The sequence below is a fragment of the Anas platyrhynchos genome, chromosome 5, assembly GCF_047663525.1.
Source record: "Anas platyrhynchos isolate ZD024472 breed Pekin duck chromosome 5, IASCAAS_PekinDuck_T2T, whole genome shotgun sequence".
In the NCBI taxonomy this organism is placed as follows: domain Eukaryota; kingdom Metazoa; phylum Chordata; class Aves; order Anseriformes; family Anatidae; genus Anas; species Anas platyrhynchos.
In genome coordinates, this window is record NC_092591.1 from 52,436,224 (window position 1) to 52,454,377 (window position 18,154).

Consider the following 18,154-nt stretch of genomic DNA (forward strand, 5'->3'; position numbering starts at 1 on the left):
CTTGTTCTTCCCTACGCTGAGAGCTCCATAACGAGTGTCTGGCTCCCTGTGTACTTACCACAGGTAGGGAGAGCATCTTGGCATCAGGAAAGATTTCAAAAGGGTTAATTTGTACTGCAGAGATCTCCTGTCCATCCCTTTCATGTGGAAGCTACTGCCACAACTCTACAGCACAAAAAATAAACTGAAACTGACAGTGCTGATGAGAAAGTGGATTTTAAATGCCTTACTGAGAGAGAAGACAGAGCAAGTATGATTATTTTCATCACTCTTAAAGAGTTGCAAGTTTAATTTTTGCTAAGACTGCTGCGAAGTATGTTTATAAACTAATATATAGCTCCAAATGTGCTGTACAGGGAGTTCTTGCAATCATGTTTCTTCCACATACTTAAAGCAAAAAAAATATTTTGCAAAGTCATCTTAGATGACTACTATAAACTGAGCCGGTCCACTTGCTAACTTCAGGCTGTTCTGGAACAGTTGAGCAGAATAAAAACTAGAGAAATGTTCCACCTATATTGACTTAAAAAAAATGTTTAGGACCCAAAACTTTTGTTCCTGTCAAAACCAACCAGAAACATTGAACACAGAGTTTGGATCTTTCTGTAGCACCTGAAAGGTATCCAATTAGCAGGTAGGCGCTTCCACCCTCCTGAAAAAAAAAATAAATATATATATTTATGTTTATATATATATAGAGAGAGAGAGAGCATTTGTTCAGCAGAACAATCATCTGGAACGCTTTTGCTTTGCTGTTGAGTTGTGGATCTGTTGGTTGTGTGTTGTGCTGTGTGATCAAATATATGTAGGATAGCCTAACTTCTTTTTCTGATGCTTGCCACTGCTGTGCCTGAGCAGAGCAACAAACTGAGCACCCCAGTCGTCCTGCTTGGATAAACCAGCATCGACCTGTTGCTGCAGATGAGTAAATGGAGAGGAGCGGTGTGGGTGAAAAGAGGGTTGAACAGCAGCATCCTAAGCCCATGTTTTAGCAGAACAGCCACGCTTTGGAGTCTTGGGTAGCTCAGTACCAAGGCAGAGGACTGCTGGCCTTGACTTTCAGTGCTGGCGTGCTGCAGCCTGTCCTGGCTTGAAGCCATTTAGAGACATTCCTGGTGCACTCTGTGTAATTTCAGCCTGATGGAAATGGCTGTAATGCAGTCCCACCTCTGCTGATCTTCAGGATTGCCCTGTCTGCAGCTTCTTGTGGTCGCTTTGAAAGCGAGTTATGTTTCCCATTAAAGGATAACAGCGACAATTGATGCAATTAAGTGGAGTGGCATGGAGCTCGCAGCACGCAGGGAGTTTTCCGACTGAAAGCAGGCAACACGGCTCAAAGGTATTCCCTGCAAGGTTGCCTGTTTGCTGTCTTCATTTGTCTGGAAAAGGATCCAGCAATTCTTCTTCAGATTTCCTTTCCTCATGCTAAACGCCTGCTTACTCGCATCAGTAGGAAATGTTCCTGTCCCGCCGAGAGCGACAGCTCTGCAATAGCTGGGAGCCAAGAGCAATGCGACTTGGCCGTGGTCTCGTGAGGTCTCTGAACTGGGATCAGGGCTCGGGGCTAGGTTGTGTGAGAGGGGATGGAGAGGATGAGGTGGGTGGGGGCAGGATGAAGGTCATATAAGGAGAAATAACGAAAAGTGGGCCTGATTGTGAAGTGGGAAGAGAGGGCCAAGTCCCAGCTGCCTGCTAGGCACAGGCAGTGCTGGGTGCCTCTGGCCGAGGGCCGGTGGGGAACAATCCCCCATTTGCCACACTTCATACAAAGGCGGGCGGGGGAGAAGGCTGGGAGCAGAAAGCGCTGTAAAATGAGATCCAGGAATTCAGCAGGGCCGCGGCAAAAGGAGCAGATCGCTAACTCGGAGCATCTGTCCCTGCCCCGTGAGTAAGTTACGAACTGAAAAGCAGGAGAAAGTGGAAGATCCTTTCACAAATAATAAACACTTGTTTGTCTCAGATTAAATGCAACACCTTTCCATGTGGCCTCCATCTGGCCCTAAGCAGATGCACCTTGCGTGGCTGTTACCTTCCTTGCCAGCGAGAAGATTACTGTACATCCATCTGCTTAAAGGTTAATAACCCGCCTTTAAAAAGAGGAAGAAAAAAAAGGCAAATCTGTTTAGTTTACAGGAGGGAAAAATTGTTTTTCATTAAAACTGCCTGAACTTTGCCCTGCCTGCAGGTCGCCTTTGCCAGCGGAGAAGGAAGATGTTAAGCTAGGTGCTGTAGGCACATCTCCCGGTGAGAAACGTTTCCGTCTGCTCTAAACAACTCCCGTAATACTGATGGGAAAGCGTAGCTGTGACAGAAGTGGCACGTTTCTCATCTGGGTCCTGCCGCTCGCTGGAGTTTAGAGAGAGGCTGTTCAGCTCTTTGGCGATGCTCGGGCCAGGAGCGATTTCTGATGTAAACCCATCCCACCGGGATGTTACCGACGCTGGCTTCAGGCTCTCAATAGGCAGAGCTTCGCCAACATCTGGAGAATCTGGCTCCGAGTGCTTGGGGAGGGAAGGAATTTTTCTTCTGCAAGTGAGAGGGATGGATAAGCTCGCAGCAGCACCTGCATTCTCCTTTTCCCTGCGAGATGGAAAACAGCCACGCCGCAGCTGAAGCGAGCTGGTGCTGCCGGCCAAGCCACGGGAAGGTGAGGGACACGGGGAGGGAAGGGACGTGCACAGGGAGCCCTGGGGTTCAGCCAAGCCCTCGCCTCGGCGTTGGGGGAAGCAAAACCCAAAGGGCTCAGCCCCACGGCCCCGCGTGTCCCCGTGCTGGCTGCGGGGCTGCTGGCCGGCTCTGTAGGGGCAGAGGCAGCGGGCCCGTGAGCTGCCACCTGTTGTTAATCTACCCCCGGCTAATCCATTCTGCACTGTGTCAGCAGTTCAAAAGGGCACTGTTAGTATTTTTTGCCAACTTCAATTAACGTGAGATTTTGGAGGCCCCTCTGATCGCATTTCATCTGTCATGAGTCAGGAACAAAACAGACAGATCCCAGTTGAGAGCGGAGAAGAGAAGGAGTTTATTGCAAAGCAAAACAACAACAACAGTGTTTGTATCTCCTCAGCCAGGGGGCCTCGGAAGCGGGGGCTTTCCCAGCAATTTCACTCCTTTTTAAAAAAAAAAAAGGAAAAAATAAAAATTGGTGCCCAGAAATTCCAGCCCTCACCCCCCCCCCAAAAAAAAAAGCTGCTGCAAGTGCAATAACTTACTTTGAAAAAACATGGAAAGGACCAAGCTGCAAGGCTGTTTCTTCTTTTTTTTTTTTAATATTCCACTGTAATTAACTGGTGATACATGGCTGCATAGGCATTAACATCGCATGGCACAAACCTCACAATGGCAACAGTTTTAATGATTTTTTTTTATTCTTTTTTTTCCTGAACTTTTTCAACCTTTTTTATTTTTTTAATATGTTCTACCCCAGGCCTTTAAGCTAAAGAAAAAAAAAAAAAAAAAGTTTGCGTTTATACAAGGTTACAATATTTTACAACGAAAAACAATAATATTGATTGAGGTTTGTTTTCTTCCTTTCTCCCAGTCTCTCTTTCAAACACTGCACACCTAAACCGATATATTATTACACATTGAAAACTGTCCTTCAAAATCAGTAGTACAAAAGTCCTAGCTCTACCTACCTACCTAGCTATGTGGGGGAGCGGGGCGTCGCGTTACCAGCAAGGAGCGAGCAGGGAGCCAGGCTGCGCCCTGCCTCCTCCCAGGACCCTTCCCCGAGCCGAAAAGGGCTGGGGACGACTTCCAGCTCGATTCGGCCCCCGTTCCCATTTGGGTTTAATTTCTAATTTGGTCTGTTTGCTTTTTGCTGTGTCAGTCAGAGCAGCAAAATAAACATGGGGCTCTGCATCTGCCTGATTATTTTTCAAACCCTTTTTTTTTTCTTTTTTTCTTTTTTTTTTTCCAGGAAACTACCTTTTTGGCTTTGTTTGTTTGGAGAGTGTTTTACGACACGCTGCCGAGCCTGGGTGTGCTCTGTGGAGCAGGGAAACTGGCCTCCCCTCCCCAAAATACCCTCACCACCGGAGGAACCCCTCGCCTCCCCGCGTGCAGGGGACACTACGTGTCCAGCAGCTCTGCCGTGTCGTGAGTGCTGGTGGCCTTGCCACGCTACCTGTGCCTTGGGCCAGATGTGCCCCAGTACAGATGGGAGCAGCACTGGGCCGTGCTGGTGGTGGGAAATGTCCCCGGGGGGACAGCCCGGCCGCTGCCTTGCCCCACTGCTCTTGGACTCGTGGTGACAGCAGCCCTCGGAGCCGGGGCACTGCGGCACCCAGTACCCTGCCTGGGTAGCAGGAGGTGTTTGGGGAAGAAAAGGGCTTTGTAGGGATGGGCATGGGGGTAGAGGGAGCTATGGCAAACTAAATGATGCTCTGGGCGCTTGGCAGCTGGTGCTCTCCCCACTTGCCTACTCCTCGTCTCCAACCTCTGGGACATCCCTCGCATTTCTAAACCCAGGCAGTCCCCTGGCAGGGAACCTGCTGCGTGGTTGGGCCGCTCAGAAGAGTGCTTTGCTACCTCTGTAAGACTGGAGAGGGTGCCCAGACAGGAGCCTGGCCCGGGCTGCAGGCACTGCACCCGCAGAGGATGCCACCACGGGGCGGCCGGGGGCTCGTGGGGCGTTTTGGTGGTGGCTGGGGACGAAGCTCGCAGCTTCCAAGGCATTTAAATCCAAGCCAGGGGACTGTGGCTCTGTGAGTGGACAGGAGTAAAATACTAAATAAGAAATAAATAGAGAAGAAAGTCATAAATAGAGTCGAAAGGTATTAAAATAATAATAATAAAAAAGGCATCATCGTGGTAGCTCGGAGATTGCAAGAACAGCACTGACCCTGTGACCCTTAGGAAATGCAGTAGCCGCAGGCTGGCTAGGTTAAGATACACACATATATATATATATATAAGTATATATATATATATTTATACAGCTTTTCTTGTTAATTTAACAGCTATATTAAAAAAAAAAAAAAAAAAAAAAAAAAAACTTTTAAATTAATTAAAAAATGCATGTAAATACAGATGCACGCAGCTCAAAAACTGCTGCCCGAGGCTTTTGCTGCTCGAGCCACCCGGGCTGACCCGTGGGCACAGGGGGGCTGTGCTGGCACGCTGGGCAGCGGTGCTCCCTGCTCCTGGAGCACCCCGCCAAGCTCAGGGCTGGGCACGCGTGGCAGTGCTCAGGATAGATGGAAGACAACGTGTTTTTTAAGGTAAGAAAGCAGGGGTTCTGTTAAGGCTGGCAGCGCTGCCAGGAGGCTGCCCTCTCCAAGGAGTCAGGGGATGCAGCACTCTGTCCCGTGAGCTGCTACGGGTGATCCCATGCGATCAGTATCATCTTTAGCACCTGAAACACTTTTTTAGCCCGATTACTTAGCTGACTGTTTAGGCTGGGACATAAGTCTTGTTTGCTTCGGATGGGAAAAGCCCAGGTCATAGGCGTAGTCTGCTTAACTTCGTGGTGGTTCCTGGTGAGCACCAAGCCAGGCATCTCTTAGCATTTTTAGAGAGAAAAGAAACAGCACTGCCGATCTTTTTGTATTCCAATAAATATGTGTTACATTTGATCTAGCACTGATGCATCATTTATGTGGGGTACAACAATGCCTAGGCACTGTAGAAATATTTTTATATGGTATGCAGTTAACCTGAGCCCTGACATTTGGTTGTAGCCTATTTGGAGCCTTTTCCAGGACCACTGAGTATCCCTGGACACAGCGCCACGGGATCTCCCAGTACCGAGCACAGGGAGGGAGGACAAGGGGACAAATGGGAGCAAAACCCTACAGTTCCCTCGCTGATTAAGCTCAAGCTCGGTGTGCACAGCCGTGTGGTGTGGGTGCTGGTGTCTGGGTGACATTCAGCAAGGCAAATAATTCCTGGCACTGTGAGACCACCGGGCAGCTGGGGAACAATTTAGCCTTGCAAAGGAAACCTTGCTTAACTGCTGGGAGCACTCGGGGAGAAAACCGAGGGCGGGATAACGGGAGGGATGGTGGCTGGGACAAACCAGGCGAGCTGCGGTGTCTCCCCGCGGGCTGGTGCTGGGTCCCGGGGTGTGGGAGTGATGGGACGGGTGGCTGTCACACGTGGCTGACCCCAGGACTGGGTGGACGAGGATTTCGATGCCCTCACTGCCCTGTGTACTGCTGCTTGAGCTGTTCCTCAGCGGGGTCTCTGGGGACCTGATTCCTGACCCAGTAAAAGCCAGGGGAAAGGTTTTGCTGCCCCTCCTTGCACCACAACGGCCACGACCATCACAGAGCAAACCCCAGGTGCCCGTGGGGGTGTCACCTTCTGCAGGGCTGCCGGCGGTGCCAGGCAGCTGTCACCTCCTGGGCACTTTTCCGGCTGGGTGGCCAGAGAGCCGGCAAGGACCGGCGGCGTGGTGGCACCGTGCCTGCTGGCAGGGGCATCCCCTTCACGTGCCTCCATGGCTCCTTGCTAGCCCTTGGTGTTCTCCCAGCCCTGTTCGGCTGTGGGAAGTCGTGGCTCCCGCGAAGAGGACGGGAGCAGCCTGAGAAGTGTCTCTTTGCTGGTGCCAAAGCCCCGTCTTGTCCCCTGCCCGGGGCAGATGAGATCTGAGCCTCGCTGCTGGCAGATCAGGAGGGGAAGGGCTGTGTGTGTGGGGTGGGATGGGGCAAGCCGCTGGGGATGCCGGCGGGCTCTTGCTCTCCAGAAAGGCAGAGAAAGGAGCGGGGAGAAGAGGCGCCCAGGTTCCTGGGGAGGTGGCGGTGGCAGGGGACACCCCCAGACCGGGTGGCGGCGGGCGCGGTGCCCCCCACCTTCCCCCAGCCTGACCGCCGGGAGCTGCCCGTGTCCGTGCTGGGAACACGCCACTTACGTTCACACACAACGTCCTTTATACACCTAGGGTAGCTAAAAGTGCTGCGTTCACATCCCCGAGGAGGCAAGGGCGGGCTGGAGGAGTCCCGGCGGGCGGCTCGGCTCTGTCCGGCTGTCCCCGCCGGCTCTGGCGGTGTCCCGAGGCGCTGGGCCGCAGCCCTGTCATGTCGCCCAGGAGATCGCGGCGCTGTGCTCCTTCGCCTTCATCCGCAGGGCAGCGATGCTGGAGGTCTTGCGGTCCGGCTCGCTGTTCAGCTCGTAGCCATTGAGGCCGGGGCCGATGCCGGCCGTGCCGAAGAGGCCGCCCACGTGCGTCTGGCCCACGTGGCCGCCAGCGCCGGAGACGCCGAGGAAGTCGGAGACGCCGCCGGCTGCGTGGGGATGAGCGTGGGGGGACATGCAGGAGGGCACCGGCTCGCAGGGGACGACGCAGGCGGGCACGGGGGAGGCGGCGCCGTTGTTGCCGATCCAGGAGGGGTTCTGGATCTGCGGGGAGGGGAGGAAAGGAGCGTCAGGGCTTGGGGACAGAGCGCCACATATCCCCCGGGTGAGCGAAGCGTGGCTTGGAGCAGAAACAGCAATGGGCAGACGGGCAGAGGGAGCGGGGCAGGGCACGCACTCACCTGGGCGTAGTTCTCAGCGCGGGTGAGCAGGGGCAGCTCGTAGGCGGTGGAGAAGTGGGTCCGGACCTGCTGCATCTGGCCGAACCGCTCCCGCTTGCGCCATTTCGCTCGCCGGTTCTGGAACCACACCTGGGGGCAAGAGGGGGACACGGGGCTGTGAGCAAGGGGACACATGGAGCTTCTCTGGCAGGGCTGGGACTGTCCTGTGCTCCAGGCTGGGAGCACCCAGGCAAAATTTGGAGCCCAGCTTTGGACACCAGGGCCTGGCTGGGGCCACCAATGGCTCCTGCATCCCGCTGCCTGCTTTTCCCCACATCTGGCTGCTGCCAGCAGTGCTCACGGTGCCAGCCAGCACAAGAAGTGCAAATTCATCTGGGAGTGCTGGTGCCAGACTGGAACCGACAGCACTGGGGCTTTCCCCAGGCTCAGCCCTGGCTGTGATGATGCCATCGGCTGAGAGCTTGTATTTCCCACTGAGCTCTCCATCTTGCTTTTCTTAATTTTTTTTTTTTAATTTTATTATTATTATTTTTTAAAAGTGCAGCATCCCTTCTCTTCTTGGCGCTGGGAAATGACAAGTGCACTTCTATAGCATTTCACGTGCCCTGCTTTGCACCTAATTTGCTTTGTGGGGTTTGTAGCTCTCCGCTTCGCGGTGCTGCTCAGATGCCTTCGAGGCAGCAGAAAGACCAAAACGCTGTTTCTGCTCTTATTTTTACTGGCTTGACATCAGTGTGGATTATTGCACTGTTGTCAGCAGCATTGCTCCTGATTTGCATCAGCATAAGAGAGATCAGAGCCTGGCCCAGTGTCTTCAAAGCCTCTTGAAGCCTGTGAGTCAGGGAAACACATCAATCACGCGCTGCTTTGAAGGCACTGAGCGATGCGTGCGATCACCAGGGGCTGGGTTGTGCAGGTCACGCCAGCGCATGAAAGGAGCGGTCCGGGAGCTTCTGCTTCGAGTTTTGCACGGTGACCAGGGGGTGGAGGGGGGCCCTGCGAGCCGCAGCTCAGCGTGGTGATGCCAGTGCTCAGCCAGGGCTTCACGGGCTGCTGCAGAAACGGGAGCCCCTTTTGGGATGCCCCTGTCCTCAGAGGGCAGTGGGGCAAGCCAGAAACTTGTCAGGGAAGAAATCAGCGCAAGGATTAGTGCTACACGAGGCTTTCTTATGGCACAACTTCCATCCTACGAGGATTTCCAGAGGGTGCAGCGAAACCAGCAGAAGGCTCCCAGCATCATCCCACGCCGCGCATGAGAAGCGTCCGACTGCAGCAGGCCGGGTGCCCCAGGCGTCCGTCTGCTTTTCTTCTCCCTCCTCTTGGCACGGCCACTCCAGCCCAGCTGCAGGCCAGTCCCAGGGCTGGCCGGGCTCACGCCGCTTTGATCTGCAGATTCAAAGCCCGCGGTGCTGACCTGGCTCCGCGCGGGGCGGCGGAGGCCCCGCTGTGCTCAGAGGGGCGCGGAGCAGGTAGGGAGCTGCCGGGCACCGTGCCGGGGCACACATATGCCGGGCACATGCCGGCATCCCTGCCTGGCGAGCTGCTCACCTGCACTGCCCTGCATCCCCCCAGCCCCTGCCTTTTTGCTTTGGGTGTTGTGGTGGCAGAGCAAAGTGGCCTAAGCTGGCAGGCCCAAGCATCTTCAGTGGAGGTGCTGGTGGCTGTGGCACTGAGAGGTGGTGCTTCGAGGGAAACTGCGAGCAGGGCAGTGGGTGATGCACAGACATCCACCGAGACCCAGAGATGTGTTCCTGGCTCCCTCGCTCTCAGAAGACACCTGTTTGTTTTTTTTTAAAGGACATCTGAAGGAGCAACAAGCGTGCATTTTCTGTTACCTTCAGCCGAGGTGCCACCTGTGTGGGACGTGCCCATTGGGGTTGTGGCACGTGGGGCAGCCAGGCAGGGGGTCTCATTTTGGGGACCGTGGGCTTTCCCCCCACTGAGGATTAGGGCAGCAGCGCAGGCGAATGGCGTGGATCTGACTCCTGCAGACAGGGCTTTGATAAGCGCCGATGTACCAAATCGGCCCTATAAAAACCTACAGAACTGAGAATGTTTCATGTCTCCATAAACAGGCGGCCATATGCTGGTGCCTACATCCATATGCACGCGCCTCCGACATGCCGCGGGGGGCGGCGGGGCTGGGGAGGGTGCGAAACATATTGCACAGCTCCTGCCCCCTGTCCCCCTGCTGTCCCCCACCACCCCTGGCCATCGCTGGGGACCACTCAGGGGCTGCACCATCGCTTCGGTCCTTCCCCAGCATGAAAGCAAGCTCCTCTCCCTCCTGGCTGCTCGCCCCCTTGCAGAGCCATCTCTCCCCATCCCTGCTTCCTCCTCCCTCCGCTGGGTCTGTCTGTCTGTCTGTCTGCCTGCCTCCAGGACCGTCCCCCTGCTGACGGCCAGGCCGTCTCCCCTCTTCCTGGAGATGGCCACCAGCCCTTTGCAAGAACAGAGCCAGAATTCATCCTTGAGCACTGAAACTGGACACCATTTTATCAGTGGCCTGGAATGGGAAATTGGAGCCTGGGATGAGAGAATTGAATAACTTGAGCTTGTTTTCATTTCATGTTTAATTTCCTGCAGGCTTAGCTCAGTCTTTCCGCTCCTTCCACCAGCCTCCCAGGGTTTTATGGGGGAAAAGGGATCAAGATATATTACTTCTTGCTTTGCTTTGCTTTTTTTTTTTCTTTTCTTTTTTTCTTTTTTCTTTTTTTTTTTTCCAAGGCGGTGATTTCACTACAGCCAAGTTTGACATTTCCCTCTCGCTTTCAAGCCCCCGCCGCATCACAGGGGCACCGCTGACAAGATTTCATTAAGAGACCCAGCAATCATAAGGCCGGCTCTGAAGGGGGCTGGATGAGGGGTCGTGTTCCCTGGCTGTGAAGCCTCATGCCATGCCTTGCCATGCCATGCCATGCCATGCCATGCCATGCCATGCCATGCCATCCCATCCCATCCCATCCCTCCCCTGCCCAGGGCTCTGAAGCTGATGCTGCTGGTGAGGGATGGTGCTGCCTGGACACAGAAGGAAGCCCATAAGGCTTCCTCATGCCTTTCCTCTTCTTTTGCCAGCCTCAGCCATCCTTATCTCCCTGCCCTGCCTTAACCACCACCAAAAAAAGCTGTGGCAGCCCTGGCTGGGCTCGAGAAGCTCAGGCTGCCAAGCAGGAGCCCTTACTGGGTCTCTGCAGCCCAAAACATTGAAGAGGAGGAGAAAGGCACAGGATAAGTGCACTGTGCGGGAGCTACACGAAAGCAATGCCCACTGCACACCTCTGCAGGTTGGTTTCAGCGTCCTAGCAGCAGCATGCATAGCAGGGGTCTCTCCTGGGGGTGGAGGGGGCAGGCAGGATGCCACCACCCCATTCACACGTGGCATGGCCATGCTGTGCCTGGTGCTGGCACACACACTGCTCCGGGCATCGCCAGCTGCTATTTCACCACTTCTGTTGGATAAACCCAGAGCTGCCACTTCCCTGCCTGGGCTCTGTGCCCGATCTTGCCTGTAACTCCTGGGGGAAACCAGGCTGGCCGGGGAGGACAGCCTGCTCTGGCTCAGCTTGGTCCTTACAATAGGAGTTGGTATCCTGTGCTGTCGCCCCATGCCCTCCAACACTTGTGACGTGTCCCCAGAAAATGCAGGGCTGTGCCCAGCAGCCGAAATAAATAGCTGACTGCATCCCCGTTACCTGCACTCGAGCCTCGGTGAGGTCTGTCCTCATGGCTAGCTGCTCCCTGGCGTAGACGTCCGGGTAGTGGGTCTTCTGGAAGACCTTCTCCAGCTCCTCCAGCTGGTAGCTGGTGAAGGTGGTGCGGTTCCTCCGCTTTTTGCCCTTGTTGCTCTCCGAGTCCGCCTTGTCCATGGGGCTGGGGAGGTCCGTGCTGGCCCTGTCCTGGGGGACTTTCACCCCGGCCTCCTTCACGCTGAGGTAGCTGCTGTCCATGCCCGAAGGGTCGGCGCTTGGCTGCAAGTCGGCCTCTCCCAGGCCGCTCTCTTTACCTGTTTGGGGAAAGGAGAGAGAAAAGGAGATGGGCATAAATCTTATGGTCAGTTCTTTGGTTCAACCAGGAGCTTCTACAGCTCAACAGGCCTTTAAGAGAGACACCAAGGTGGTGACAGTCAGGAGGAACAGGAAAAACAGGAACCTTTTTTTTTTTTCTTTTACATTTATTTCACGTTAGTCTATTTTCAAATGCTCTAAGTCCAGGATCAGCCTTTCTAAGAAACAGCCCCACCATCTAATGATAGCCCGACAGGGAGCTTTCCCTTGGGAGTCTTCTGCGCTGTCATCTCCAAGGTCATTCATGCTAACCCGGACATCTTTGCCAATATCTTTGGAAATCACCGTTTTTTCCAGCACTCATCCCCAGTTATGACATTGGGGATAAATCATTCATTATTTACATGTAGTTTTGCTGAACAGCTCTGTCACAGCTTTGTGAAGGAGTGGATCTGAGAGGAGGGCTGCGTGCCCGTGCCCTCGCAGCTGAAAGGCTGCGTCGAGGCAATTTGACAGAAAGGGGAAGGATGAAACGTGGCCGTCACTCAGGCACAAGGGCAGGGAGGCACAAAGTTAAACATGGGAGGATAAGAATTGAAGGATTTGAGAAAGAAATTGCCAAGTTAGAGCAGAGGAGTCCCGGCCAGGGCTTGGACTGGCACTAGAAATGAGGAGGAAGATATTTGCCACTACCACACCACTGTGTTTTCAGAAGGACTTGTGTTTTCTAACTCTGGTCTCTCAGACTTTTGAAGAGCTCAAGCAAGCCTTATCCCATCTATTTCAACTCTCTGCATTGGTCCCTAAGAGGATTTGTCACAATTTATGCACCCTGGGCACTGGGACCTGAGTAAGTCACCTGCTACGGCAATGAAATTTATTATTTTCCACGGCAATCATAAGACAATCATAAGACAGCTCTAGAAAGTCTGTAGCAACTGCCTATGAGAGACAGCAGAGATGGAGTAATGAAGTATTCCATGAAATTTTCCCTGTTCTCCTTTCCTTTCCTTTCCTTTCCTTTCCTTTCCTTTCCTTTCCTTTCCTTTCCTTTCCTTTCCTTTCCTTTCCTTTCCTTTCCTTTCCTTTCCTTTCCTTTCCTTTCCTTTCCTTTCCTTTCCTTTCCTTTCCTTTCCTTTCCTTTCCTTTCCTTTCCTTTCCTTTCCTTTCCTTTCCTTTCCTTTCCTTTCCTTTCCTTTCCTTTCCTTTCCTTTCCTTTCCTTTCCTCTCCTTTCCTTTCCTTTCCTCTCCTTTCCTTTCCTTTCCTCTCCTTTCCTTTCCTTTCCCTTTCCTTTTCCCTTTCCTTTTCCCTTTTTTCCTTTTTTTCCCTTTCCTTTTCCCTTTCCCTTTTCCCTTCCCTTTTCCCTTCCCTTTTCCCTTCCCTTCCCTTCCCTTCCCTTCCCTTCCCTTCCCTTCCCTTCCCTTCCCTTCCCTTCCCTTCCCTTCCCTTTCCCTTTCCCTTTCCCACCCAGCCTCCTACCACACCATGAGCTCTGTGTGTAGAAAATCACAGGAAGAAAATCATCTCAAAAAAGGTGAAAAAAAACCAACACGGGTCCACAGAAGGCCCCTGGGAGATCCTGCCCAAATTCCAGCCAGACTCAGCAGGCAGCAGGGCAGCACCTCATCCTTGAGGTGGTCATGGCAGAGCTGCAGATCACCCTCCACATGTACCTGTGCGCACAGCAAAGCTCTGGGCCTGCTCTGCTCTGCACTGGGATGAAGGAGGAGGCCACGAGCATGGATGGTGGCACAGGGCGGGGATGGCGTGCATCCACCCTGGGCTGAGCGTCCCGAGGAGTAAGGCTCATTCCCCAGGAACGGGATCCCTGACCTCCAAACAGGCATGCTAAACGCTGAAGTGAAACAAATTGCATACATCTGCATATGGATATGCCCAGACTTCCTGTAACTGGAGATGGCCTCAAAGTTTCAATGCAAAGTTTGGGGTGTCTGTTTCCAATCAAACCTGGAGAGACCTTGAGTTACATGTTGTGAAGAGCTCCATGACAAGGAGGTAATGTGAGCATCGTTACACCCTTACGAGCCCGACCGGGCTGCTTGGTGCCTCCTTCGCTGCTGACGGCCGCTTCCCTCTCCCTCGTGGCGGTGGAAGGAGGACATTTGCTGGCTGCTCACCTCCGCTGGCACTGCTGAGCCCTTCCCGAGTCACCCCACAGCAGGTGCCAAAGGGCAGGGATATCGTGGGGCAGCTGGGCACGTGGGTCCCCAGCATGGGGCTGCTCTGCCACGGCTCCTTTTTGGATCCTTGCAAGAGGGGAAATGCCTTTCTGGTGCCACCACGTCTGTGCTGGGAACCACAGGGAGGACAGCTGAGAAACCCAGGCCGTGCTGATCACTTGGGTGCTGTGGTGGCCAGGTGCCCGCCGAGGTGGCTGGGCAGCACCCCGCTGTCCTGCAGGGACTGGGCTTTCAACCACATCATCACCACGTTTGGACTCAGCGTGTATCTAAAGGGTGCTGTCTTGGGAGGGTGAGGATGTTAAACCCTTCTCTGTGTACGGTCCTATCCGTGAAATTTAATGTAGAGTGAATTCATCTTGGCGCATCCACACGGCAGGGGAGGGTGGGACGTTTCGAGTACACAAAGCAGCATCAGGCTCAGCTTGGCACAACATCTCCTTTGCACAACACATACCGTGACTCCTGCAAGCCGAGGCCGACCCCGTGCCGGCAGCCCCGTGCTCTGCGAGGATGCACGAGAGCTGCGTGGCCAGCACAAGACCCACAGGCACAGGGCTGCTTCCCACCTTGGCAGCCTCTTTTTCCATGCCTAAATACCAGCGCTGAAGCTTTCCCTAGGTATGGCTTGGCCAGCACTCGCTGCAGCTCTTACCAAGGAGGACTTGCAGCACCCGTCCTGCCAGCACACCTCCAGGACCTGGCCAGCCGCGGTAACCCTACCCAGCCCTTGGATCGTGCTTGAACACATGCTGAAGCTATTATGCTTTTCCCCCGAGTTGTCTGTTGCAGCCTTCTGCCTCCTGTCTGTCATTGCAGTCTAGCAGGCAGCACAGGGCCATCATTTGAAAAAATAAAAAAATTAAAAAAAATCCACATTTTGGGTTACATAGGATAAAAAGGAGCGGCTGGATTTTAGACATAAGGAGGAATTAATCTTTAGGTTTATTCCCACTCAGGGACCGAGCACTCTTGTGGTCTGCAGATAGAAAGAAGAGTTAAAGATGGAGAGAAGACCCAGGACTTTGTGGCTGACTCTGGCATTGCTGATTTTATTAGCAATGATCAGATAATTAATCAAACCTTCTCGCTTGGGCCCAGGCGTAACACTGAGCATCATTCATCTCTTCAATGCAAGAGGTATAAGGCTATGTAAGAAACCATTGTTCTGGCAGCTGCAGCCAGCCTTGCTGCTCAGTGGAAACTGCTTGGAGCATCTCCATTTCCCCTCTGGATGAGGATGAACACAGATCCTTGTGACCAGCCTGCCCGCAGTTCCCTCGAGCTTGCCCGAAACAGAGGTGATCCCTGTGTGCGAGTCCATTTATCCCTGCCGAGGAGCTCATTTGGTTGATCCTGCAGAACCTGACGGGAGGCTGGAACGTACTCTGGCAGCCCTTCTGCTGGTGGCACGGCACGCACTGGCTCCCCTTGTGTCCAGGAGACCACTGGGTGAACACAGACGTGTGCATGGCCACCATCCATCTCCGCTCACCCGAACAAAGCTGCTGGAGCTGCTGCTCTGCTGCGGCTCCACAGCCCGCGTGCATCATGACATGCTGCAGGAGGATAAAACCCCCAGATCCAAAAGCTGTGAAATGCCTGGCGACCTCGGGGACGTAGGGACAGAAACAGCAAATTGCCACAGAAAAGGTGACTTGTAGAAGGAAGGGTGGGAGAGAAGGCCACCTCCTACTGCGATGCTCCTGACCGCAGAGCAGGAGCAATGCTAAAGCAGAAAGGCTTCTAACCCACCTCCTATTCCTGAAAGGCAGTTTTGGGACAGTGTCGAAGGCGCCACACAGCTCGGATGGGTCTGCATCCTCCTGGTGGCCATGCAGCCAGCATGTGACTTCAGCCCCAGGCTCTGTCTGCACCCTGCGTGCCTCAGGGATGCTTCCCCGGGAGACAAAACTGCCTCAGCCCTGGCTGGCTGCCTGCCTGATGCTGTGTAAATCACTGCGAGGACTTGGGGACAGACAGCCTGATAAACATCAGCCCTGACGCTGCTGAGGAGTTTACATCCCGCCAGTCCTTGGGAACACTTGTGTGTGTGTTATTTGTTTGTGGAAGTTGCTGTTCCTTTCGCTTTTTTTTTTTTTTTTTTTTTTTTTTTTTTCTTTTTTTTTTTTCCCCCTACAAACATCTGCTTTTGAGGGCGTGCATTGCTTTATTCTCTGATTAGCTGAATTCACACAGCCTGTGGCTACTTGGGGAGAGCTCAGCATCAACTACAAATGCACCGTGCGCTGCTCGCTCCCCTTTCATGCTATTTAAAGGACGCTAACAAAACTGGCTTTTATATAAACAAATCAGTTCTGCAGGCTCTGAATGGAAGCTGTGGCGAGAGCAAAAAGGCACAGTTTATGCCTCAAATCCTCCTTCATGTGGCACGTTCATCTGAACACCAGGAAAGAGCTGACCAGCAAATTCTGAAGGCACAAAAACGCCTCTGCCGTAACTGCAGCTCACCTCCTGGCTGCCAGAAGACAGCACAGAAAAAGAGCAAGAACAGAAAATGATGGACCCATGAATTTCACAGTGACCTGGCTCTCTCCTCTCTGACACCTGACGGTCCTCAGCAGCTGCAGTGGTAACGCGGTGCTCTGGGGATGTGCTCTGCCACGCACACAGGATGTTTTTTCAAGAGGTGACAGTCACCCCCGTGTGGCTCGGTGGAAGCCAGACCCCAGTGGGTCCCACAGAGTTAGCTCCACGCTTTGGATGCTGATGGTCTTCATTGTATCAGCCCACGTGCAAAGTCCTGCTTGAAGGTCTCACAGCCAAAGTGGGTCAGCTATTGCATTTTGAAGCATATTTTTAGATTTTTTAAAACTTTTATTGCCCACTGTGGGCAATAAATGCCTGGGAAATAATTGTGCTACGTCCTACTTGCCTCTCCAACCAAAACAAAAGCCACCCAGCCTGCATCTTGGGTCTGGCTACGGTATGGTTTAAGGTGATTCACCCCATCAGATGTGCCTGCGCCTGCCTGGACAGCTCTCACGCCATCAGCCACTCCATCAGTCTGTGCCTTTGTGTCCTTCTGTCTGTCTGCTTTGTGAAAGTGACCCTGCAGCGGCAGCAGCCACACACTGCTGAAGCTCAGCTGACTGGGTCTGAGCCTGGGCAAGATGCTGGGGCAGGACAGTCCTGGCTCCTCCTGAGCATGGTGTGTCACTGGGGGACTCGGGTGCTGACGCTTTCACTTGGAAATTGGGAAGCAGGAGTGATGGGAAAGCTGAAATCAAAACAGAAAACACCCAAAGCTGGCTGAACCTCACCAAACCGCAGAAAGGGTTGAGCTTAAACCTTGGGCCAAAGTGTGGGCCAGGCTCTTTAGCAAAACAGTTCTGCCGTTCTTCAGCTTTATACAGCTGATTAGTAAAGAAAGGCACAGATGAGGGAAGAAAAACATTCAGCCTTTACCAAGTGTGCCTGTTCTTGGAAGCACGGCTAGGACTTATTTCCATTCTGACTGCACATCGCAAAACTCGGGGCCAGCCAGGTCTGGGAATTGCTAATGTTGCTGCGAGCACCAGGCTTTTGTAAGCACTCCAGGAAGAAATTAGGATTCTGGCTACCAAACCCACCGGTTCAGAGTCAGCGGGGCTGGGAGGCGGGCGGGCATCTGCTCGGCTGGCGGAGAGGAACAGGGCAGCAAAATCACAACCTGAAGTGAAAAGCAGCGTGTAACCAGAACGGCAACATGCTGACCAAGGACGAAGACAAAATAACAGCAAGGCTGGCAGCAGCAGGCTGGTTGCCTCCAAAGCTCTCCTCACCTGCTGCCGAACACCTCCTGGCTGGGGGCTCAGGGGATGGGGACGGTGCTGCAGGCACCCCCTGCAGGCTGGGGGGTGGCCCCGGTATTAAAAGAAATAAAGGAAAACCCATCGATGTCTGACCTGCCTGGAAACTCCAATTGCTCCTTACACAGTCTAAACAAATATTTGGTTAAATTACTCTGAAAGTCCCGGTCTTTTTATATGCATCCCAAAAGAGTGTCATAAAACATCTACAAAAAGGACTCCATTAACCTCTGCTGCCCGGCGCTAGAGGAACATATTTCAGCTCCGGTTGAAGTGAAGTTTAATAAACCCTTGGCCTCTGCAGGATCCCTCCAGCCGCTCCTCCCCTGCCCCAGCCTGGCGCCGGACTCTCCGTGCCACATTAGCATTCACCACTGAGAGCTTGTGCCATGGCCGAGGCACTTCGGTGATGCTCCAGCAGTGCAGTTTGGGGTTTTGGGGTAGAGGAGAGAAGGGGAAGGATGGTTGAAACTCTCCCCCGTTTCTCCTCTGCTTGCTTCACAGTTCAAGTGCAATGCCTTCTCATCCATATATATGTATACATATGTGTGTGCAGCTCTGTAATCTCTTTGCAATGAAGCTTTGCCAGCTGATCAAGGAGTAGAAACAACACTGCATGACTTGGCCAATGGCTCCCAGGAGAGCCTTGTGCAAAAGC

General features: G+C 53.4%; 1 protein-coding gene across 2 annotated transcripts in view; it reads right to left on the minus strand.

The window, feature by feature from the left end:
• Positions 1-3,116: 3,116 nt before the first annotated feature.
• ALX4 (ALX homeobox 4) overlaps positions 3,117-18,154 on the minus strand; it is a 30,314-nt gene continuing 15,276 nt past the window's right edge. For both annotated transcript variants that reach the window (XM_027458800.3, XM_027458799.3), the window contains 3 exons: positions 11,171-11,481; positions 7,479-7,607; positions 3,117-7,341 (listed from right to left, as the gene is read on the minus strand). In XM_027458800.3, the coding sequence (XP_027314601.1) occupies positions 7,018-7,341; positions 7,479-7,607; positions 11,171-11,481 (764 nt within the window). In that variant the 3' untranslated portion in view covers positions 3,117-7,017. The remainder of the gene's footprint in view (positions 7,342-7,478; positions 7,608-11,170; positions 11,482-18,154) is intronic.